Source organism: Cinclus cinclus, chromosome 14 (assembly GCF_963662255.1).
Source record: "Cinclus cinclus chromosome 14, bCinCin1.1, whole genome shotgun sequence".
In the NCBI taxonomy this organism is placed as follows: domain Eukaryota; kingdom Metazoa; phylum Chordata; class Aves; order Passeriformes; family Cinclidae; genus Cinclus; species Cinclus cinclus.
In genome coordinates, this window is record NC_085059.1 from 13424582 (window position 1) to 13449053 (window position 24472).

General features: G+C 44.9%; 1 protein-coding gene across 1 annotated transcript; it reads left to right on the top strand.

The window, feature by feature from the left end:
* Positions 1-3497: 3497 nt before the first annotated feature.
* Positions 3498-22480, top strand: MYOT (myotilin). Its single transcript, XM_062502210.1, has 14 exons — positions 3498-3560; positions 4112-4253; positions 4902-4925; positions 5493-5612; positions 6210-6465; positions 12181-12783; positions 14504-14654; positions 16558-16659; positions 18644-18693; positions 19252-19384; positions 20478-20685; positions 21168-21333; positions 21799-21932; positions 22308-22480. Exons 1-14 carry the CDS (start codon positions 3498-3500, stop codon positions 22478-22480), a joined length of 2325 nt encoding a protein of 774 aa, XP_062358194.1.
* Positions 22481-24472: the final 1992 nt, after the last annotated feature.

Genomic DNA, 24472 nt, shown 5'->3' on the forward strand with positions numbered 1-24472 from the left:
TCCAGACTGACCATGGACTTGGAAACAGAGTGGAGCCTGGAGAGTGATGGCAGTTCTAAGGATAATGAAGTCCTTTGTTGTGTAGAAAAGGAAGGGGCAGTGATCCTCCAATGTAGTTCTGTTAATGGTGTCTCAGAGGCATGGGACACTCTTTAAATAGCTATATCAGTCCAGGAACTCCTTTCATAATCTGAACATGCCTGATTTTTCATCACCCTTTTTTTTTTGGAAGCAAATAGAAAACATACAAATCATCCAATATTCCAGGTCCTGAAAACTGCCTATACCAAGTGTTACTTGATAGGCTGGAAGGCAGCACTGCAATCACCACCACAGGAATCTGTGGTGGACTCCAGCCATTATTGGTTTGCAGTGGGAACCCAGGGCAACTCAAAAACATTGGTTTCCCAGGCACTGCTCCCACATCCAAGGATCTGGGAATATCCAGAAGCCCTTGCATCTCAGCATAGCCCTGTTGAAGGCCTCATGATATAACCTTGGAGAGGAGCCATCCTTGAACTGCTTGAGAGACATTTATAAATCAACAGCAACAGCTAGAAATATGAAGGCCATGGGTGGTCCAAGTCAATGGGTAACTGTGCCTGGGGCCCTCAGGGCTCAGTAGGGCACAGCATGTGTGAATGAGACACACAGCAATATGTTCTTATTTTAACAAGGTAAATCCAACTGGACTGCAAAAGATCCGTCACAGTAATTGGGTATCACTGTTTTGGAGAGTGCCGGAAAGCAGAAGAGAAAGAGAACAGATCTCAAATAAATTTTTTGCACCAAAGAGCTCTGCAAAACCTCTGAGGAATTCAGACACGTACATTGATTTTGTTTTATAAACGGGTTATTTGTAGCCTACTGACCTCTTCAAGGTAACTAAATCCCACTCTGCTGAGGTATCTCTGTCTCTCTACATCAGATACCCAAACCCTGAAGAAACACCCACACTGCTCTGACTTAGAGCACTGTCAGGGTGCCAGAAAACAGCAGCAACATTAAAGAGAGTTAAGGTGTCAAACCATGACCTCTCACATCTGCTTCTTCACAGAGGGCGAACACAGAGCCAAACTGCCACACAGGCAGTGGCTCAGGCAAGGAGCTCACAGGGGAACACTAGAACCTTAGCAACCAAGCATTCAACAGCAAACAAGAGCTCTGCAAATATCTGCCAATACCTTCAGGTGCTGTCTGCACGGCCACAGCACAGACACAGCAGCAGCTACCAGACAACATTGAATTTGATGCTACAAGCACCAAGAGCAGGAGAGGGTGGAAGGTGCCCTAAAGGATGGGGAATGCAAATCCCAGGGCCCACTTCTGCTCACAAGGATTGCATCACAGCACGGGACCTCCATGGCTCCTGCAGCCAGCAGTATGCCAGTTCAGGCATTTCCATGTCTTCTCCTGGCTGGCAAACCAGGCTCCATTTCCTCCCCACAGCTGTAGGCACACAGGCACAGGAGCATTGTGTCACACATGCTGCTGTCCCTCACCAGGGTCCCAGTTCCAAAGCTCACTCCAGAAGCAGAGTGTGTGACAACAGCAGTGCTGCTGTTCCTGCAGGGTATTTGTCAAGACTGGCCTTTGTCCTGGTACAGGTGGCCCCAGGAGAAGTAGGGTTGGTATCCTGTGGTACACCAGCAAGAGCAATCCTTTTGCAGTAGCAAAAGGGAAGAAAAGATGAAACCTGTAAACCTTTAATTACCATGGTGAGCTATTAAGATCTCAGTAACTACTTTTTCTGTGTCAATACAGTATGTTACAGTCTTCATGCAGAGGAACCTAACAGTTGGTTGATGAGATTCCATTATTACTTTCACTGAAGTAACAGGGGGTGTTTTTTAGACTTTCCCATCCAAATACAAGAAAACCCTAGTTGCAGCATGAAGCCAGGTTTCACATGTAACTTAGGTCTTTTATAGAAGTCTACATCAATGATCTTGTTAAAGCGTTGCTCTAGAGGTGACCTGAGCCTACTCTCAAATACTCAGGATGCTTCTGTTTCCTCTGGCATCTCTGTGTGACCCCAAGCAGCCTATGCTCAGTTCACAAAGCAGCCATTGCTGTGTTGTAAGGAAAAGGAGATAGTTCTAAACACACACTGCTTTATGTTTGTCTCTCCAGGTTCTTAGGGTAAATCCAAAGGCTAAGCCTCCTTGCAAGTCTCAGCATCCTGTTGGGGTCAGAGGAATGTCACAGTAAGTATAAATATTATTGGATTGAGTATATCCAGACTCCTAAAGCCTCTGTCTCCATGCTGCCCTGTTTATTTTTCCCCACACACTAGGGAAAAGTAGAGAGCCACCAGTGTTTTTCTGTCCATTGGTTCCTCAGCCAGTGCAGTCTCTCACAACCATTCAGTTCACCAGAGTTACACCACTTTAATTCAGCCTTCTCTATTGACACTCAAAGAGCAGGTACACATGTTTTAAATTATCATTTACAGAATTCTAGAAATATTTTGCAATGGTCAGCTCAGGCTCATCTTCAGCAAGTGTCTAAGAGGCAAAGGTCAGCATTAATATCAAGGTCTGGACCCTAAGCTCTTGAAAAGGGCTTTCTGGCTTGGAACATTTCCTAGCCAGAACTGGCAAGAATTGAGGGAGCAGGTTACAGGGCTGGAAATGCCCAAGGGGCTGTCACAGATGTATTTCAAAGGCTCATTTCAAAACAGAGAGCTTATGTTTAGAGCACCTATGTGGCCAAGAGCTGGAGAAGTCAGAACACCTAGAGACAGATTCACACCTTAACCCAGGCTGGGAGGGAAAGAGATGAAAGCATGGGTTATTTCAAAGATAACGTTGTAAAAAAAGGCCAGTGTCAGAGAAAAAAAAAAAAAAACAACCCCAGGCACTTCAGTTGTACATTTATGTGCAAGACACATGGTTCCAAAGCTAAATGAGACAGAGATGAGTGCACATCAACACTCCACCATGGAGCAAGGACATATCTTGCATTGAAAATATTTGATCATCTTAAAACTGCCTTTCTTCCTTAATCAAGAAAGCCTTACAGAAACTTCTGTGACAGCTGAGCTCTAACAGATGATGTCAGGACAGAATAGAAAAATCCAGCTCATTTCTCTACGCTCAGTCTCACTGTAGCAACCACAGACACGACACAAGCCAGGGAGTGCCGGACCTGGGATCAGCTAAACTGGGTCAGGTCAGAAGGGGAGGGACAGCAGCACTGATCTTACACAGAGACTATAAGATATGAGCAAGTAATTGGCTGAAAGTTCTGAGCAACATTTTCTGGTTATCAGCTCTTCTTCCCATTAACTTGGTGTCTGCAGGCCAGGGAGTTGTTTCCTCTTGAAACACCTGAGTGGAGAAGACTCTCCATGGGGTATTTACTAGCCCAGAACATGAACAACACATAAAACACTCTGAATCTTTTTATCCTTCAAAGTAAAGTGCCAGCAACACAGCTAGGTTTCTGCATGTGAAGAATTCAGTCTAGGAAAATCTCTTTTATTTGCCATCTAGATGCAGAGTCCCTCGCTGAGCCTGGCTGGGTCTGCCTATGGAACCACACCTGTGTTTACAAAGGTAAAGAGCACAAGCTGTCTGAACAACACAGTCTACCCTGCAACTACCAGCATTAGATTTTGCATTTTTTTTTTTTTTTGTTCCATCAGAATGTATTTCTAGGCTGGAACATTGGTTCATTTGCAATTCAAAAAAGCTAGCATACTTCACTGGTGATGCTATCAAACTAACATCTTAATTGGTAAATGATCCAGACAGACAGAACCACATAGGAATTAATCGCATTTATTTCCTGCAAAGGAGGCTGAAGTGGAAACTTCGCACTGTAACCACCCTTATTATGTTGCATCCAGTGGAATAGATGTTTTTTCCTGCATTTGTAACTTTATTTAAATGCACAAGCAAGGCTTTAATGGGTGCTGGTCTTCCAGTGAAAAAACTTCCACTCACAACCCACTGCAAGCACATTTAAAATTCAGACTACTATTGTAAGTGAAATGAAAATACAAGCAAGTCCATCTTCCTCGCTGAAGCGTGTATCATTTCCTAATAAATGCTTCAATGGGGAAATACTCAGATCAGGCATTTAACACAAATATTTTCTTCTCCAGGGTCTGCAAAACATAAGAGCTACCAAGGGTCAGTTGGTGGTATTTGAGTGTCGCATTCACTCCACACCCACCCTGCAGGTTCACTGGTACAGGGAATATGACCAGATCATGGATTCTGCCGATTTCCGAATCCTGCGGAAAAGTAGGTGTTGCTGCACCTGTTGGATGTACAGATATTTTACTGGGGAAGGGATAAGACAAGAGTGAGAATGGCTATAAAAATCAGGAGATGGTTCATAGAAGCAGAGTTAAGTTTAAAGTATCAGATGACCTGAAGTCGCAGGCTGCTGCACAGTCTGCATTTCCTCTGGCAGTGCATGAGTGGCTCAGGCATAAGGGGGCAGATTCCAAGCTGGTAGTTACTAATGACAGCCCTACTGAGCCATGGAAATAGCATCACTGTATACTAGAACTACTGATGAACCCAGGGGAAAAAAAACACAACCTCATTACAAATAACTTCTTACACTCCCAGGCATGAGGTCAGAGCTCCAGAGGGCCAAACCCATTACAGCCAACTCCAGAGTCAGTAGAGCTCTTTGAGCATCACCTGAGTGGAGCCCTTTGTGTATGACCTCAGCAGGGTGGTGTTTGCACCACCAGGTTCCCCAGCCACACCTGAACTTTCCCTATTCAGATGTTATTACTTGTGATGGACAGAAAGGGAGATGGTTCCCTTGTAACCAGGGTGACAGCTGAGGTGGGAGAGGGAGTGAGGGCTGAAGGGCTTGGGGGTTTTCCCGTTTTGACATTATGCTAATTTAAATTCTTTCTCTCTTATCTTGAGCAGAGGCTTGTTCATCAGCAGTTCCTGGTAAGTACACTGGCATTTTTTGATAGACTCCTCACCACACTCAGTATTTCCCACGTCATCCAAAATAAAGCAATAATGTCCAAAGGCTGCCAGAAGACAATAGTCAGTCAGGCCAAGAGCTTTCAAATTCTTAATTTTGCTGCATGCACTCAAAAGGCCCTGATTTTTTTCCACAACACTTGGAAAAAGGTATCAATCCTTTCACATTCCGCCAATGAGGAGTAAGAGTTTGGGTAAAAGTTTTCCCTGTGCTAAGAGAAATCATATCAAATATTCTGACCTATAATCTTTAAACTTTTACAAGAAAAGACTAAATTTAGAAAAAAAAAAAAAAAACAAACAAACAAAAAAACACCCACCACAAAATGTGCTTTGTTTCATTAATGTTACAGGAAGAGTCTTTAATCTTGCTCCTTCTAAACCCCTTGACTTCCTATGCCCTCTACATCACTTTTTTTTTGCACTTTATTAGTGTCAATCCCCATCACTAAGGGTCCTGTAAAGAGCAGTTTGTACAAATTAATATTTGCCTCTTGTGGTACATCATGCCTGAACCTCTTATTTCAGAGGAAGTCTGCACCCTGGTTATTACAGAAGCTTTTCCAGAAGACTCTGGAATATTTAAATGTGTTGCTGAAAATGAATTTGGGTCTGCAGCATCCAGTGCACATCTCTCTGTTTCCCCAGGTAAGCACACAGATTTCTGTGTTGAGCAACTAAGCACAAAAGGATTTGCTGGTGCTCAACATCAGGCAGAATTAGAGATATTTCCCAAGCAGAAGGCATGCCCAAACAATTTTGTAGGCTCAAGAGAAGAGAAATACCAAAAAAATGTAGTCTGCTTGGGTACATCTCAAAGCTGGATGCAAGTTGTTTTGTGTTTGTGCTCTTGGTCCTTCTTCCTGGGTCAAGAATGACAAGGTGGAGATGCTGTTCCTTCTCTCAGAGGAGTCTCCTCCCTGAGCTGCATCCCTCCAGGGATTCCACCTTGGCCCAACGCATTGGCTGTGTCTATACCTTGTTATTGTACCACCTGACCTGTTTGGCTCATGCTGGAAGCTGCCTGCAACCAGAACAGCACCTGGCATGTACACAGAGCTCACCAGCCCCGGCCAGAAGTCAGTTTTTGGCTCTTGCAGCTGTGCAGGTTTCAGTCTGTGCAGGGCACAATGAGCCCCATCCATCTGCTCAGGCATTCTAGTTTCCCATCCCCTGTTAATGCAGTGCTGTAGTGGTGAGCCACCACTGCTTCCTACCTGATGTGGGGGACAATTCTACTTCCAGGAGCTAAAGAGGTGGAAATCTTTGGAGGTGCTGCCCCCAGCCCAGCTGTGCAGGTCACCATGAAGAAACCCTCCTTCCCCAGGAATAGCCAAGCAGGAGCCAAGGACCGTGGGGCAGCTGCTCTGCCATCCTACAGCCCAGAGAGCCCCGGGCTGGGCACTCGAGCAGCAGCCACAAGCTTTGGGCAGAACTCCAAGAGCCAAGCTGAGGATTTCCATGGAGCTTATGAAAATTCACCTCGGGCTTCTCCTCTGCGGTAAGACAGAGAGAAAATCTTGTCCCTGGGTCAGATTTTTACAACACTATATGCATGAACTGTCCAGTGATCCCAGCTGCACACTCCAGTGCCCATTACCCTGGCAGGGATCAGGCACATGCAGTAAGTAGCCTGAGCTGTTTGCCTAGGTGACAATGACAATGTCAGCACCAGCCTGGCAGGTGACAGCACAGGCTCCATTTGACCAAGTGTGTAACCACCTAAAGCATCAGGGAAATGCCTAATGTCATTTGCAGGAGTACCTATCTGTGGGTAACTTAAAAGCATCACCCCAAATAATTGTCCTCTAGGAGACCTTAGCAGAGCATGAGGCAAAGATCACACAGTACCTGGGAAATCTCAAGGTACAATTCTGTTGCCACCACTTTCCTTGGTGGCTTTTGTCAAGTAGCACCACCTCATGTTTCTGTTTCCTATTCTGAAACACAACAATAAAACTCAAGATCCTGTAAGCGTGGCACAGACAGGACCTGCAAAGCTCCCTGTTGGGAAAAAGCACGGAACCAGTGACCCAGTGGATAGAAGGAAGACTGTCCCATGCCGTGGTAGGGGACACTCCCCGCTCAGGAGACATAGATTCTCCCTCAGTAATAAAGTATTCCATTTTGTAACAAGACTTGATCCAATTTCCATCCCAAATGCAGCTCTCAAGTCACTGCACACTCATTGCATTATCAGTTATCCTGTTTGATCACTCCAGAGAAACAGAACAGGTTAGAATACATAGATCCCTGTTTCTGGAGGATTTCTCAGGGGTTTATAGACATAATAATGACCTCAAATGGACAATTCAATCCAGCAGAGGATTCCCTCAGTCCTGTTAGTGACAGGGAGAGCTACGAGGAGGCAGAGTGTGCCTGCTCTCCCACTGAATGCCAGCCTGTGGCTGCAGTGATCCTGTTACAGACTGTGGAAACCCCTGTCCCTGACAAAAAGTACTCCCTGGCTTAGACACCATTTTTAGATGTACTCAGCCATTTTAACTAAACCAGTTATTTTAATGATTCTCAACACCCTCCTTCAAATTTTACCACAGAAGAGATCATGTTTCAGTACAGATGTCTCCACGCAGGAGAGTTACTTTTTTGCTAAATCACTGAGTAAAAATGGTTTTGCTTCAAGAACCAGCATGCAGATCATTAAGAGGAAGCTCTCAGTTTGGCTTCAAGCCTTTCTATGAAATCCAGGCTCACTCCAGGAAAAGTAGCTCAGATCCTAAGCAGACCCTAATGCAGAAAGGGATTTACCATGCCATCAAAATCAACTATGTAATAGCTTTTTAAAATGTAGGTGTTATATATATATATATATATATATATGCATGCATGTATGTATATAAATGTAAACAAAAACATTAGCTAGTCCAGACTTCGGACACATCTCAAAATACAGAGAGAAACCATCAAAATTTCTAGGTATACCCATATATGAGAATTAAAATGCCTTTAAATCCTACATACATACTGCCAGGTGCTTTGAAACATCATTATGAATGTGACTCAGCATTGTGAATGCTGCTGTTACCTCAAACTCAGCAATCATGGCTAATAATTGGCTGTAAAATAACTGTCTTGTTAGTCAGATTTAGTATATAATTCCCTCATGTGGTTGCAACTGTATTACCAAATGCAAATACCAACGAAGGCAGTGATGACAGACCAAAACCGTTACTGGGAATAGCTATAAAATGAATGAAATCCTTGTACCCATATTTTCCCAATTATTGCCTAGCAACAGGCACTCCACAAAAGCTAGAAAATGCCATTCAACAAGACTGTCACTACCAGCTACTCCTTTCTGAGCTCTTTACACCTGCAGCTTACAGTGTCCTCAAGAGCCTTAAAGAAGCAGAATAAAACATTTTTTTATTATTAATTTCATTAAAGAAACTCAATCCAAGCAAAAGAAGAGGCTTCAGGCACTAATATACTGCCAGGTATTTTAGGTAGCTTTTAAATACCTTAATTAATAAGCAACAGATCCTTAACTCCTTTTCTAGACATTTTTTGCTATGACTCAAGCAATGAGGAGAAAGAACCCAATCAGAAACAGCAGGACACCATTCTTAGAGAGTAAACTGAAGCAGGACAGAAAAGCTGATTTCTGACACCTCGCAGAGCTGGTCACAGCACTATTAAGTTACCTGGCACAGGAGATGAGATTTATTCCTCTGCCTTCATCAGTTCAGCTTCCAATTCTTTCACCTTTTTTCCAACCTTCTGGATATCACGTTTTTCTGTTCCTTCTCTTGTCCCGGTTGTGTCCGGTCTTTCAAGTGTATAAAACTCTCCTTAAATCGATGCCTTGCAGCCAACTTTAGTGCTAAGTTGATGTTGGTGGGAAGCCAGGGAGCCTGTCTGAGCACGGAGCCTGACCTTTATCGTGCTCACAACTTCCTGCAGGGCAACGATCATGATCCAGGTTCCCTTTTTTGAATTTTTTTACCACTTTTTTTTTTTTCCCCTCCCCTTAACGTAAAAAGGCAAATAATCTCTCTAACAACTAGGGAAGAATTCTCTTCCTTAATCACTTTCACACGAGGAATTTACATAAATTAGCGCTCAATTAACACCTGTTCTGTAGTTTCAGTTCACAAACGATGAGGCGATGTTTAAATACAAACACTAGAGGTGACTGACCTCTGGAAGGTCCCTGACCTGACAGACTCACGGGCACAGAGAAGGGAGATGCGAGGCAGCTGGGAGCCCACACGCAGCCCAGCTGCGGTACTTTCGGGTTTGGGGTGTTTTTAAACAATAGGCGACAGCTTCCGAAGTATAATTAAGGTATTTAAAACACTATAGTGTTAATTTAAGTGTAATTAGGCGTTGGAGCTGGTGATTAAAGGGATACGAATCGCCTAACCCGCCAGCAGGATCTGCTGCTGTTCTGGTGAAAACCCCACAGCTGCATTTTTTTCGTCCATGTAAACAGTTGTAATAACAAACACGAACAGCAAAATATTATTTTTTACCATAATTTTATCATATTCCTTCCCCAAGGCTAGCTTTGTCACTCAGTTTATGACTGTTCAGACACATCCGTGAGCAGTGCCCCAGCTCCGTGCAGGAGCGGAGTGTGCATCGCCCTGGGCTCGCTCGGGTCTGCGCCTGGGGGGATTTAAATCACGTTTAAACCTGGCCCTCGAGTATCTGTTGCCTGCAAGTACACAGCCTTAAAATCAGTACCGGCGTTTTTTCACTACGGAGGCAATTAGCTACAAACAGCTAGTAAATGAATTAAATAAGGAATTTAGAACCACAGAATGGTTTGGGATGGAAAGGACCTTAAAGATGACCTTTTTTTTTGCCATGGGCAGGAACACCTTTCACTAGACCAGGTGGCTCAGGGCTCCATCCAACGTGGCCTTGAGCACCAGGGATGGGTCAGTCAGCTTCTCTGGGCAAGAATTTCCTTGGGAGAACAAAGTGGGGTTCCAGCATGTTGCAGCGGTCCTTGCTCGCTGCTCCCTTACGGTGCTATGGGCACAACTCCTTCTTTTCCGTCCAAAAGCTGGCGACTTCTTCAGCCTTGCCCCTTGTGCTGGGCCAGGGACACCGCCGGGAGCGGCAGCGCTGAGACGGAGCAGCTGCCCCTCGGGACGGGATGGGGATGGGGATGTGCCCACCGCCACCCCAGCGCTCCGGGGCCGGGACAGAGCCGGGACACAGCCAGGACAGAGCACGGGTAGAGGTGGGACGGGGCCGGGACGGGGCCGGGACGGGGCCGGGACAGAGCCCGGCTGGCCGGTCCAAAGCAGCAGCGCCCGCGGCTCCGAGCTTCGGGCGGTCCCAGCGCTGCCACGGGCGCCTGCCCAAGCCCCGGCAGTGTCCGGGCTGCGGAGACTCTTATTGTGACAGCGGCGGGGCCGGGGACCGGCAGGGCCCGCGGTGTCACCGCTGGCAGCACATTAAAGCTCCGGGCTCGTTCCGCCGCGCAGAGGGCGGCTATGACAGCCCGGGCCAGTGAATGAGCGTCCCTCCCCAAAATACCGGCCACGGCCCGGGTGACGGCTCCTAGGCTGTAGGTAAGGTGCTGGTTCGGGTTTTTGCACGTCACCTTTCCCTCGGGAGCTGGTTAGGGACGTGGCGTGGGGGACTGCAGCGCGCTGGGAGCGCGGAGGTGAAGCTGTGCCTTTGGGGTGCGGCGGCGTCAAAGGGAGCGTGGGCGGCAGCAGAGCCAAAATCGTGGGTTTGTTTCTGAACAGGCAAATCGTCCCTCTTATTACCCGCTGTTTTCATCTTGTAAGGCCAAATGTCTCCTCGGACTTATTTTTTTTCCCTCCCAAATCAAGGTGGAGTGACTTGAGGAAAACATGGCTTATCCCTTGTGAGAAAGGACGCTGTGCGTCAGAGCTTGGTTAAATGCGGTGTTCTAGAAAACCAAGTAAACGCTGGCTGCCGTCCACAGCCTGTGGTGCAGTGAATGTGCAAATCCGTGCACAGGTAGTGATATCAAAATGGGACAAAGACAAGACTTAACGAGTCTTCTGCACCAGTGAATGAGGACACAGTGCGGACATGCTCCAAAAATTCGAGCCAGCTTCAAATTTCAAGAGTATGAGAAGGGAAAAGTTGGGCAATTTTTACTATAAGGCCTCTGTTTACTTACGGCTAATTCACAACTAATATTGACGATTACCTTTAGGATATGAAAACCTTGACTCTTCAATATCAGAGAAACATCTCCAGTTATCTCCCCCCAAGGGAATTTATGACCTCGTGGAGCCCTTCTCCAGGCTCTCCAAAGAGAGGAATACAATATACTGGGTGTATATATAGCAGCAAAACAGCTGATCTTAGTGGGACAAGATTACAATTTTTTCCAGCATATGTAACCATAGGGATTTATATTCTCTCATTCTCTCTTCTTTTTTTTTCTTTTTATTTTTTTTAATTAGTAGGTTTATGTTTATTTTTGGGAGATTATTTATTTATCCTGGAGCTGAAGTCGTTTGTCCATTTAAAAAATTCTCAATGAAACTTTCCCAGGTTTTGAGTGGATGGAAAGCCCAGGTTTAAATATCAAACACCTGCAAAATAAATGCAGGACTCTGAGCAGCTCAGCTTGCCCTACCCTATCTTGCAGCTCATGTCATTCTGGCAATTAGCAGCCTGAACAGAAAATCTCAGGAAATCACCTTAAACAGAGACACACAGTCCTTGGCATTCTAATTCCAAATCTCAGATGGATATTAGAAGCTCTGAATTTAAAATCCATTAGAGAAGAAATCGGGAGATTTGGTTTCCAATGTTTAATTTTAAAGTGAAACTTTTGTGCTTCCCTATAGTACAAGGAAATTCCTGGCACAGATGGCTGGTTCTGGGAAATAGTATATTTAGTATTTTGACAGGGCACAAAACAGCAGGATCCAGAGATCTTTAGTTAAAATGATACATGGGAAATTACCTGGCTTAGCAGTAGTGTCTGTGTTTATCTGTAGACTTAGGCAGGTGTTCATCCAATTGCTGTTTCCTTTAGCATTTACTGGGTTCTGGCATATAAGACAAGCACGGTGATCATTGCACCTGAGCCAGACTGCATGGCTTGTTATGGTAACCCAAAATATTCATACAGTTGTGGGACAGTCCTAACAAATCCTAAATAACCTTATTTTAAGTTCAAGGTACACAGTGTTTTTTGTGATTCAGCTTGTGACATACAATTTATTTTGTCTGTATTGTCTTCCTTAAGGGAAAACCCACTCCAAGAAAGCCTCTATTCTGCAAGGCAAGGGCTCCATTCTATCCAGGAGCCCAGCCAAGAAAACTTTTGTGGCCTACCACCTAGCTTTTACCAGCCACCTATCCAAAGCCAATTGTCACCAACAAAAACCCAAGACAGCCGTGAAACCTCTCCTATGAGTGTCCCTAATCTCCCATCCGTTTCCTCTATGTGCCAACCAACCATGTTTAACTACGAACGTCCAAAACACTTTATCCAGTCTAAGAATGTGTGTCAAGGGCAACAGCAGCTTCCAGGACCAGCAGCCTCTACAGAGTCAAGCAGAGAAATCAAACAGTCCTCCATCCTCATACAGCCTCGTAACCCCAGCGGGCAGAAATTCTCCTCCTCGTCATCGCTGAGCTCCTCAATCACACTCTCCTCGCCGTCCTGTAGTGCCCCTAAGGAATCCACATATCCCATCACACCTGCCTCTGCACAGTCTCCTGCTAGCTCATCATCTGGGCAGAGGCTTCTGCCCATGCCTAACCAATCCCCCGCAGCCTTCCTGTGCTCCGTGCTCCCCTCGCAGCCTGACTATAACAGCCCAGCTCCTTCTCCCATGGAACCTCAGTAAGTATACACAGGCTTCTAACCTGCCCTGCTTCCCTCTGGCTGTCCCAGCACTCACCATCCCAACCCAGTACCCTGGTGAAGCCCCAGGCTGGCTGAAGCCAGTGGCACAGCTCCCACTGACTGCAGGTGCTCAAGGCAGAGCTCTGCATGAGTCCAGTTAGGAGGCTGAGTGCTTGCCCTTGTGTGGAAATTAAACTGCCCAGTGGGAATGTCACAGGCTGCTGTGTGAGTTTTCTGGAGCTGCTTTGAACTGTTTAGTTTGATTTGACAGAAATTTCTTAAGGTTATTTAGAGCAGAAGACAGGCACCCATCTCAAATTACTTTCCAAAAACGTGGCTTATGAACAGGGAGACAGGGGGAAGGAAGTAGCATTCCCCACACATAAACAACTTAGAAAGTCCTAGTAAATCTCAGTAATATTTTCAGGTTCCACATCATGATGTGGATCTAAACTCACCTACAATACCCCTCTTATTAATCATATATGTAAAGGAAAGGCAGCCTCATGAAATTTTTACCCTTTTAGACCAAAGATTAAATTCTTTCCTGAATATGTATTATATCATTTTGCCTTTGGGCTGCAATCCAAATATCTTCCAAGGTCAGTGAGGTCTCAAAGGGAGCTGGGCCTTGCCTTCTCACCAACTTGTATTCCTGCCAATATCAGCTGGAGGTCCTGGGGAAAGTCAGGGCGGAATATGCACAAAGTGAGATATTGGAAAGTTGATAGGGGCAGGATATAAAATCCAGATCTAAGTGTCCGTTTGCATTCAGGAAATCAGAATATTTCTGTTTTCTGAATCACAGCACTGAGGGAAGGGGAAAGGTAAGATGGGGTGGGTTAACTGGGGAGTGTTTCCTGAAGTCTTACAGGAGTGTGGGGGGTTTGGGACACAGGCAGAGTGACTGCTGGGGTTTGTTTTTGTAGTGTGGGATTGTTTGTTTCCATAGCAAAGGGCTTGGGTGCCACACTGTGCTTCTCATATAAGCTGTTCTTAAATGCAACACACAGTGAGTTGAGGAATTATTTTCCCAATCACGCTACTAATGGGCAAACAGGGACATGAGATGTGTTCATCTGTTGGACAAATCACTGACATTTTAAAGTTATAACTTGCATTAAGTTATTAAGTCCAAGCAGTGCTGGGCGTATTCCGGAATTATTACCTTTCTACTCTGGTCTAGTCAGCAGAAAAAATTCCCAAGCAAGAGGAGGAAGAGGATTTGGAATAGAAATAATTTTTGAACACAGATGTGTTCAGGCATAGGAGGCCCTACTGCAGGTCACAAACCAGGTTAGAGCCTGTCAGCACTAAGTGCTGTGACCTCCAGCAAACCATTGCAACCTGTGCTGATGGATGCTCCACTTTCCCTAGCATCCTTCAGAATCAAATGTAGCACCCAGCTGCAGGAGCTGATTGTGACTATGGATTGCAGGGTCAGGCTGTGAGGGGGCACTGCAGGATGTAGGGATGCTGAATGAGTATTGTGGGAGGACACTCAGTGACTTGGCTGCACTGTGATGCTTCTTCCCCTTAGGGTTTTGATACTCAGTTACCCAACTTGGCCTGTTCACCTCTCAAATGCTTTATGGGTTCATTTGAACCACAGTTTTTAGGAGGCAGGCTCACATTTCTGCGTGCATTCTGTGAAGCTGTAGCAAATAATCCAGCAGGCCTATGGGAATAACTTTGTTTTCTCTTCCTGCTTGAGTAGTTACTCACAGCCAATGTATAACAAACAAGCCAGCATCAACTCTATGCAGAAGACATCAGACCAAGAAATTCGAGGGACAAAAGAGGCCCTCATTCAGGACTTGGAAAAGAAACTCCGATGCAAAGACAGCCTTCTCCAGAACGGCAACCAGGTAAGGGATAAAAGTACTCCCAGTAGTGCAAGCAGGGGTGCAGAGACTGCTTCTACTACCCCAGAGGCTGGAGCCTCTGAACTGAGCTAAAAGCAGAAAGAAATGCAGGAGCAGCAGTGCCCAAAGACCTTTACTTAGAACCTCAACAGATCCCATGGGAGCAAAAGCCATTTATGACCAGAATATTCTTTTGTTGTGAAACAAAAAGGACCATGTTTAGAGCTGTGGCACAAATTTGAACTCTCTCCTGAGGATCCTGTTGAATATCACATCCACCGAAAATTAAAAATCCAAGGAGAATGCCTCAGATCTCTAGACATGACTACAACATGGTTTTCAACACTGGGGTTAGTAAGGATCTCAAAATAATTAGAAACTTATGAAAAATTGGAATATTTGAAGGTTCATTCTAGGGACCACCACCAAATGGGGTAATTTTTTTTCTTTTATATGAACAACAATAAATGAAAAAAATTTTATGTTTTTATCGTAAAGCCTATCTCCTATAAGAAGGCCTCTTAGTCTCAGTAATTATTTATTTATTCTGCACAGGGTCACAATGGAATCCCCTTTAGCAAGAAATCAAAATCTGGGAGAAAAATTTGCTATCAGTAGGGAAGCCCTACTGCAGCAAGCTAGAGCAGTCAGGTTTCTACTTTGGGAACCTTTCTGCTGGCTGGAGGCAGACTGGTAAAAGCCCAGTGTTTTAAAGTTTCCATCTTCTTTCCCCTGAAGTAGAAAGGAGCATTTTCATGATCATCAGTGAGAATAGGTTTGTGTCATATATGCAATTTTGAATATTGAATGGGCAAACAAATAGGTCAAATCTGACTGAATATGCCCCTAAACAGGAATGTCCTATGTGCTGTAAGAAAGCTTGTCATAGAAAGTCAGCTTTTCTTCCTATAGGAAGGCAGGCTAAAAATAAGGCTTATGCAATCACCAGTGTGTCCTCCTCCTCTTGTCCTCCAGCAGCCTCTGAGCCAACTGGCCAATCTCAGCCACACTTGATACACATGTAAGGACCTCAGGGATATTCAGCTCTCACAGGTGTTGCTAAAGGTCTTGTGCTCTCTTCTAAAGAAAAGTCCCACAAGGCTCCCAAACCTTTCCTCACCCCGCAGCAGATGTGTATCTCTGCAGAGCAGAAATTCAGTCAGATCTTGTCCTTATGCCACAAAATCCAAACCCCAGTTAAACTTTGTGGGCAGCAAAGTGTCAGGTGCTCTGGTGGTCAGGGCAGTAACATTCTTTTCTAAAGTAACCATACTAACAGAGTTTGAAATTAAATCTGCTCATTTTTATCCCTGTGTGCCACATCCAGATTGTAGGAACTTAGTGTGTCATGCCTGAAACATGTCCTTGCCTCCTCCCTAGACAGCTCACAGAATTTCACTCTGAAGATGTGCTAGCATAAACCTCCCCAGTGCTTTCAGGGGCAGTGGTGCTCCCCTCTGACTGTGCCTGCTTCTGGTGTGGCTCTTGCCTTTTTGGGGGCATCCATCATGCCTCCAGCTCCACAGCTGAATGACTTGGGAAGTTTTCCCAGCCCTAACAAAAAGGTACCCTGGGACTTACTCTGGCTTCTGAGGATGATGCCATCAGCTACCCATAAATAATCCCAGCAGAGAAAGAGGAGGGGTGGAAGGCCACAGATGGCATTAGGGAGGCTTTGATGAACAGGCAGTTTAATCTTTTATGCATTTCAGTGCTGTATATATTGAGGCTGACTTCAGTCTGCATCACAGACTGCAAACCCTCTGGGCCAGACGTGAGGCTTCTGGTCAGCTCCTGCTTCCACTGCCAGCATCCTGAATTTGTGGCATATTAATGTGCTCTTAACAAGCTGATCTGAAATAGTAAATGGACGTCTGACTAGAATTCCTGTCCACCCTGCTTTCAGCGATTGACTTATGAAGAAAGAATGGCTCGCAGGCTGCTCGGACCAGCAAATGCTGCCTCTGTGCTGGACACTCAGGGTGAAGAGAACATGCAGAATGCACAGGTAACTGGGGACCTGTCCCTTGAGCAAGGATTTCCTGTGATTGTGCTGTGGCCTGCTTGTTCCTGGATTGGGGCAGAGAGGGGGTTTGTTTGGTACCAGTGCAGGTGAGGGAATGGCTCTCAAAGGCAGAGCTCTCCGTGGCAGGGGTTTGGTGTTTTTACAGGGTGATGGCAGAGGGGGAAAATTTAAGCACCATTCTCTTGGTGTGCCTGATCTGTAGGAATGACCTCTCCAGGGAGGAATTCCAACAGCTGCTGCACAGCAAGTACCCAGTGCCTGTGACAGGCAGGGAGCAGCACCATGAGGGAGCCAGGTACCCATTCCCAACTGCCTGAGTGCAGGCTTGGCCAGAACAACAAGATTTACACCTGTCACTGTTCAGAAAAAGTGACATTGGCTTCAAGAGGTCATGGACTTGGGCTGGGATTGGCTGGGTTCTAGCCTTTCCATGGGGCTGCAACCATTAAGAGGATGCAAAGCAGTTATTTCAGCAGCCCACATGCTGATAGACAAGAAGCTATCACTACTGGCATTTTGCACAGTGTTTTAGTTGGAGACTTGCACCATTTGTTGGTTTTTCGGGCCAGTTAGAAGCTTTCTTTGGCACTTCTGTGCTCAAAGTTAGTGGAAATGTCCGTGGTATGGCATGGGGTGCCTGTGCAGGGAAGAGAACATCCCTCCTGCTGCAAGCAGCGGAGAGCCAGGAGCAGGCCCACACCTGCCAAAGTGCCCTCAGCAAAACTTCTGCATGGAACAGACACTTAAGATCACAGCAAAGGAGGGATACACCGTATGAGCTGTTTCTCCCCAACAATCACCTGGCAAGAGCAGGAAAGAAGGGAAAATTATGAATGTCAGAGAGCAAGGGAAGCCTCATCTTTTGCAGAGAACAAGGAAATATTCAGTCAAAACAAGATGACAACTTTTCAGCATGTCTGAAATGCTGAAAAAAAGAACATTGGAAGCAGGGATTGGCTTATATTTGGAACATCTTACATTGTTCAGTCTTATTTTTAAATATTGTAGTCACTGATTAATTCAGCCTCCTGATTCCTCAGGAACTTAACTCAGTCAGTCCATGTAACAGGTCCAGGTCATTAGAATCATCAGCAACTTCATCACTACAGCATTATTTCACAGGACAAGTAATAACTGTACAGAACTTGTGTAAATGAGCAGATACAGGCAATTGCCTTTGGACTCCACAGTGAATCAGCCCAGCAAAACTCTCATTCATGTAATATTTCCCTGAACTTAAAACTGCCTTCCTGCTTGAAGTTTAAACCCAGTTCTACAGGACTGGGCTGAAGAGCACAGAACCAAACACTGGAATGGCTCAGTGCAAACACTCCAGAAATTTCCATGCAGTGTTTGCTCTCTCTGACTCCATTGCTAAAATGAGTTGCTGGCACCAAACTCTGTCGCATTTTCCAAGCATCCAAGTTCCTAACAGGAATCAATCCTGGGTACTTTAGTAGATTTAGTCATGTGATTGCAGAGTTGTCAACGACCTTAGCTGGTGCTGTGATCTAGAAAGAAAAGTATTTTCCAGCTCAGCATGTGTCCATCGCTGTTGGTACCATATTTAAGTGGGCACAATACAGGGCTCTTGCCAGCGATTCCACTTCTATTCCTGCTGTGGGGAAGGACACCCTGTACTCAGCTCTCAGTTTAGATTTTGCCAGGAGTCCTGCTCCTCTCTAACAAAGGTTATGGGCTGGCAGAAAACTCTGTGTTCCAGACAAAGCTGCTGCACCCATCACCTGGGCAGCAATGAGAATTTCTGCTATGGCAAAGCCTATGGTGAACGCAGAGTGTGTCAAGTCCCTCATGAGAGTTCCTCTATCTCCTGTCCCAATGACTTCTGAAGTAGATTAATTTTGTTTTTAAGTAGCAGTCAGGATATGAACTTAAAATGGCTTCTCATTCAGTCTACAGATAAATCTTTCTAAGTGAACTCACATCTCCTCTTTCTCTTCCCAAGCACCAGAATGCAGAAAACATAAGGCTGCAGGTTCCTACAACACATGTAAGGTAAAGCAAAAACTTGTGCTGTGCTATTCTTCAGGATTTAATTTCAAACATTTCTAGACAATGTTGGTTTAATCTCACTACTTATCACTTTTGCTAAAGTAGTAATTACTAAATTAATTCCCTTTCAACTAAAATGCCATTTGTGGATGGGTGATGATGCCTATCATCTTAATCCAGCGAATTCTAAGCATAGCATTAGAGGTTTAAAAATTCCATGCACCTTGGGAAAATATTCTTTGTATTCTAGAAGATTAACTTCTAGTCAAGAAAATATAAATATTTAAATGAATATAAATTATGAAAATGAAACACAGCCAAATTTCTCTTGTCAATTCTTTTAGATATTAGACCATAACGAAGGTTATGCTTCTGTGTTGGATTGAACAACTACAGCAAGAGAAGTGACTGATCAAAAGTTATGACTTACAGCTGAAAAAACAACCAGAACTGTAGTGTTGAGTTCCTAAATGTGTTAGGGACTCTAGCTGCAATCAGAGCTTTGATGTCACTTGTGCTAAGTGGGTTTTATGCAATTAACTGTTCCTGTCCCATTTTCAGGAGCAGACCATCCTCAAGAGGTGATGATCGTAGACATGACTCAATCCAGGAAAAGTTTTTTCAGCCACGTTTTACACAAGTGCCTGAAGACATAGTGATTGAGGAGGGGCGGTTCTGCAGGCTCGACTTCAAAGTAATGCCAACCTCTCCCTTCCCATTCCACTGCCAACCTCTCCCTTCCCATTCCACTGCCAACCTCTCCCTTCCCATTCCATTCCCTCTTGGGGTGTGGGATGTGGAGGTCTCTGCAGTGCCTTTATGCTTTAATAAGCCAGAGCACTAAAGGCAGATGGTTCAGGGTCTCCTCAGGCTATGGAAACCAAGAAAAAGGAGATGGCTAAATATTTCAGTATTTTCCCTTGGAAAATGTAAGTGGAGTCAGCTGCATAAGATTATGATTAAACCTCAACAGTGGTAAATATAGACCTCTATGGGATGTCTCTAGACCTCCTTGGGAAGAATGAATATTAATACCCTGCTGAAAAAAGGCTTTTTGGCAGGGAACCTTGTGCTTTGAACAGGGACTCCACTGCTTCAGTGGACAAACATCCAGCGAGGTCTGTGTAAGACTCACCTCCTTGCAAAGAGTCTTCCCTGAGGTAACTGTACCCTTGCTGGAGCAGACAAGCAAGGAAATGCCCTAAATGGAAACAAAATTCAAGAATTACCTAAAACTTCACGGCAGCTGTACCAACCCTGGTGTAAGAATGGACCCTGCTCTCCCTTACAGGCTTGGCTAAGTTTTCCTAACGACTGCCAATCTCTTTGCTTCAGTAAACTCTGGCCAGATTTACACAGGGTCTTGAGCCATCTTTCTCCAAGTTGCCTAAACTGCGTGCCATGGAGAAGCTGGAGCATGCCTGCAGGACAGCATACTTAGAGCCATTACCAGCTGTGGGTGTCAGCACTGCTGCAGTGATAGCTGTGGGAACGAAAGGCTGAGCCCACAATGAGCATCTTGGGCCTGATCAAACCCACCTACAAGAAAACAACAGGGGGTTGCAGGAACAGCATCTCCTGTCTTGTAGCAAAAGCTCATCTTTCCACAGCACTCTATGAGCCTTTCTGTACAGCATCACATTAATATTCAAAACTAGGCAACACTGTATAGTTTTGCAGTAGAAACATGGTTTGATCACCTATCAGCATCAAACTCCCTGTAGTATTGGAGGGATTTTATTATCTTAAAGGTGTTTAACCCTTCACTGCTCTCCTCTCCCTCACAGGTTAGTGGGCTCCCAACTCCGGATGTGATGTGGTACCAGAATGGAAGGATGGTTCATCAGGATCAGTTCCATAAAATGATAGTGTCAGAAAAGGGGTTCCACTCGTTTATTTTTGAAGCAGTGAAATCAGCTGATGCAGGGACATACGAATGTGTGGCTGTCAACCGTGCAGGAGAAGCATCTTTTACTGTAAAAGTGGAAGTAATTGGTAAGACTGAGAGCACTGATAATTCCCTGGCCACACAGGGAATGTCTCAGCAATCTAATGCTTTCCTCCCTATGTTTGGGATGTTAAACTAATAAGAAGCAGAGGTAGCACTCCACATATTCAGGCTCAAACAATAAAATAAATTTACCTGTTCCAAGACTATTTTAATAACTACATCTAGGGTGCTGTATTCCTTTAAGCCACTTCTATTAGGATATTTAGATATAGTGAGATGGTCAGAATTTAATTTAATAAATGTTACTAATTTTCCAGGATTGATAACATACATTAATTTACTCTCCTTCTAAAGTGGACTGTGTTTACTACATCCTTATGCTCATGGGAGCTGCCTGTAGGCTAAGGAGATGCAGTGAGGAACATGTGTCCTCCTGAATTTAGCATCCTGAAGTCTTAAAAAACAAGCACGGCAAGAGCATTCCACACTTGCTGTAACTCCTCCTAATCTCTCCTCTTTCATTTAGCAAAAGAACATCACATGCCTCCAACTTTCATTTTCAAGCCACAAAGCAAAAAAGTTTTTGAAGGAGACACAGCCAGACTCGAATGCCAGATCTCTGCCATCCCAACACCTCGGATTTACTGGAAAAGAAACAACGAAATGGTACAATATAATACAGACCGAATAAGGTATCCTACTGATGACTGGCCATTGGCGTGTTAGAAAACAACAACCAGTATTTGCTAAATCAAATGCGAATGGGCTGGTCTCTAAAAGCAGCAGGCTGGAGAGCTGGATCTGCCCCTCATGTGTGACACAGGGGGCACAGACCCATGTGCTGAGGGCCTTGTTTTGAGGGCACAGAGGGAGAGAGCTGTGCCCGGGTGCTCCTCTGAGTGCCAGTGGAGGGCCCATGGAGAAGCACAGCTTTAGGGCTGAAATGCGCAGTGCTGGGCTCCACATTGCTGCCACCTGCATGAGGCCAAGGTGTGAATCGCTGGTGGCCCTAACACAAATGCGGGGTTCGTGTGTGAACAGTGTGCAGTGCCCTGCAAGAATTGTCCTGGGGCTTTCTCAGCTCCTCAGCATGTAAACTGACTGCTTTCTCTCCTTCCCTCTCAATGCACTTGGGCATTAACACTTCGATTTTTCAGCTTGCTCCATGACAATACTGGAAGGATTTGCCTCCTGATCCATAATGCAAGCAAGAAGGATGCTGGCTGGTACACTGTGTCTGCTGTCAACGGGGCAGGGGTGGCCACGTGCCATGCCAGGCTAGAGGTTGCAAGTAAGTTCCAGGTCCCAGTGCCACAGGAAGTGTATCTTACACTCAGAGCAGCCCCTCAGAATTAATCTCATGAAGCTCAGACTGCTGGGAGGATTTATTTCCAAGACAAAAAGTAACTATCCTGAGAAAAGCTCTTTTGTTTACTACACATCACTGTGGAGTGTCCTTTTGCACTTTTAAAGGCTACAATTTGCCTGACACCAAGCAAGAGGTTGAATATAAATCTCTGGTGTCTGAGATATGGGTCTTTCTGCTAAATTCTTTCCAAGGGCTTGCTGGTTTTATATTCCAAATAAAAAGCAATGGGGTTGCTCTAGCATGGGTCTCTCTACACCCTGGGAAAGCACTGAAAGTGCACTTTTCTCTCTCTTCCAGCACATGCAAATAAGCCACTTCCAGCCCCAAAGCAGTTACGGGTTCGACCAACTTTTAGCAAGTATTTAGCACTTAATGGAAGAGGACTGGATGTGAAACAAGCTTTCTCACCAGAAGGGGAATTTCAGCGTTTGGCTGAGCAGTCTGGACTGTATGAAAGTGATGAACTTTAACTGGAAATGAAGAGGAAAACCTCACACCTATAAGAGACAGTTACAACATAGACGCAGTTATCTGGTGATTGCTGTAATTAGAAGAATACCTACTTACATATTTTTACTCTGACTCTTGCACATTCAGCCGTTCCCATTTTATCATGTTAGATTTTATTTATATGGTTTGGTGACTATAACCGTTAACTGAGTATTGCATTTTAACTAGAAAGTCTAAGAAAGCGGGTTAATTAGTTTTTACAAGTGTGGGTGGGCTTCCACCTGTACTTGGTTACATACTGAGGTAGTTTGGTTTGTACTGCTTCTCTAGTATCACTCATGATAATTTCAGAAGTCTGTACTGTCTGAATTTAAAACCAAATAGATTAGAGTGTTTTTATGAGAATAAATTAGAGGCAAATAAAATTTTAAATAGCCAACACCAGCTGTGACTCTTCCTTGCTTGATCTGTTAAAAGCAGCTTTTGAATGTCTGGCATCAGATGCAGCCTGGGAAAGATGGATTCTTACCCTCCTAAGCTTTTCACTTGTTCCCTCCTGTCTGTTCCTGTCATTTTTCATCTGACATATATAAAATATTTAGCATGAACTAAATGCTGACACCCTATTAACTACACCACGCCAGTGAGGCACCATCAATATTTCTTCTCCTTGCACACTTCACCAAAAAGATGCCCTCTATAATATGAATCATTAGGGCTATCATGTTTTCCCTCCTTTAATCAAGGAGTGGTTGCAAATTCTCTTGCTGTTGACTCTCAACAAGCTGTTGATTTGAGTCACCCCAGTGCTTTGTTTGCTGCTGTTCATAGACATCTTGCCCAAAACAGCATTAAATACCATGGAATATGATTTTGCTGAACACCAGCAAACCAAAACTGGAGAGCTTTCAACTGTACTTACTACAAGAAAATTGGTAGGGGTTGATCTAGCCTGAACTCCTCATCAAGGTGCACAGTCAGCAAACCTCTCAAGCATCATCCAGAACAGGAAAAAATGGGGCCTCAGTTTCACCCTGCACTGCTGGTACCATTAAATAACCCCCAAATCTGAACTGCGTAACACTGACTATTAAATTCCCCAAAAAATCCTGCAGTTCTACCACCACACCTCTCCTGTGGGTGCTCAAGTGATGAAATACACTGAGATAACTCCCCTGTTGCACATTTGGAGATGGAGCTGATCAGATGCAAACCAGTACCCAGTTTGCCCACAGGCTCCACTGGAAGGCTGGAAAGTTTGCATCGTTTCTCTGAAGATGTCTTTACACACAAGTCATGGAATAACTGAGGTGGCTCCCACTCTTTACCAGCAGTCACCGTGTCAGCTGTACCTCATTCAGTACTCACCCCTTTCTCCACACATCATCCACTCAAAAATGTCCCTGCAATGGAAATGGCTCTCAGTTCCCAGCAGCGTGACTTAATAACGACTGGAAACGGCAGAGCAAGGTCAGGAGCTCTTGTCAGCCCCGAAATGCAGCCTGTGATCATCCCCTTCTCTCTGTGACATCGGTGTGCTGGGCACAGGTGTGCTCCCTGAGCAAAGCCATGCCTTCACTCCACCCCTGCCTGGAGCCCTCCTCTTCTGAGCATGACAGGAGCAGTTCTGGGAGCTGATTTCTGGAGGGCAAGGCTTTCCTTGTAAATATGTTTGTGAAGAAGCTCCCAGGGTCAGTTCAGTTAGTTGGTTCCCCTGAAAACCATGTGCTAATGTTGTGCTCTCAGCTGAAGGAAGGCAATCAACCACTTCAAATGCATTTGGAGAAATTCTGAGTGCAAACAATACTGATTCTTCTGAATAATCAGCCTTGGAAAACAATAGGCCAACTAATTGCTGCATGATACACTCAATACAAAGCTTGGTATGGAAAAAATCTTAAATAAAAAATATTTACATAGTTTGCAAAAGGATCCCTGTTGGATGGACTCTGCTGTGTCTAATATTATCACAACACAACATTAACCATCCCAAACAACAACAGCCATATTTA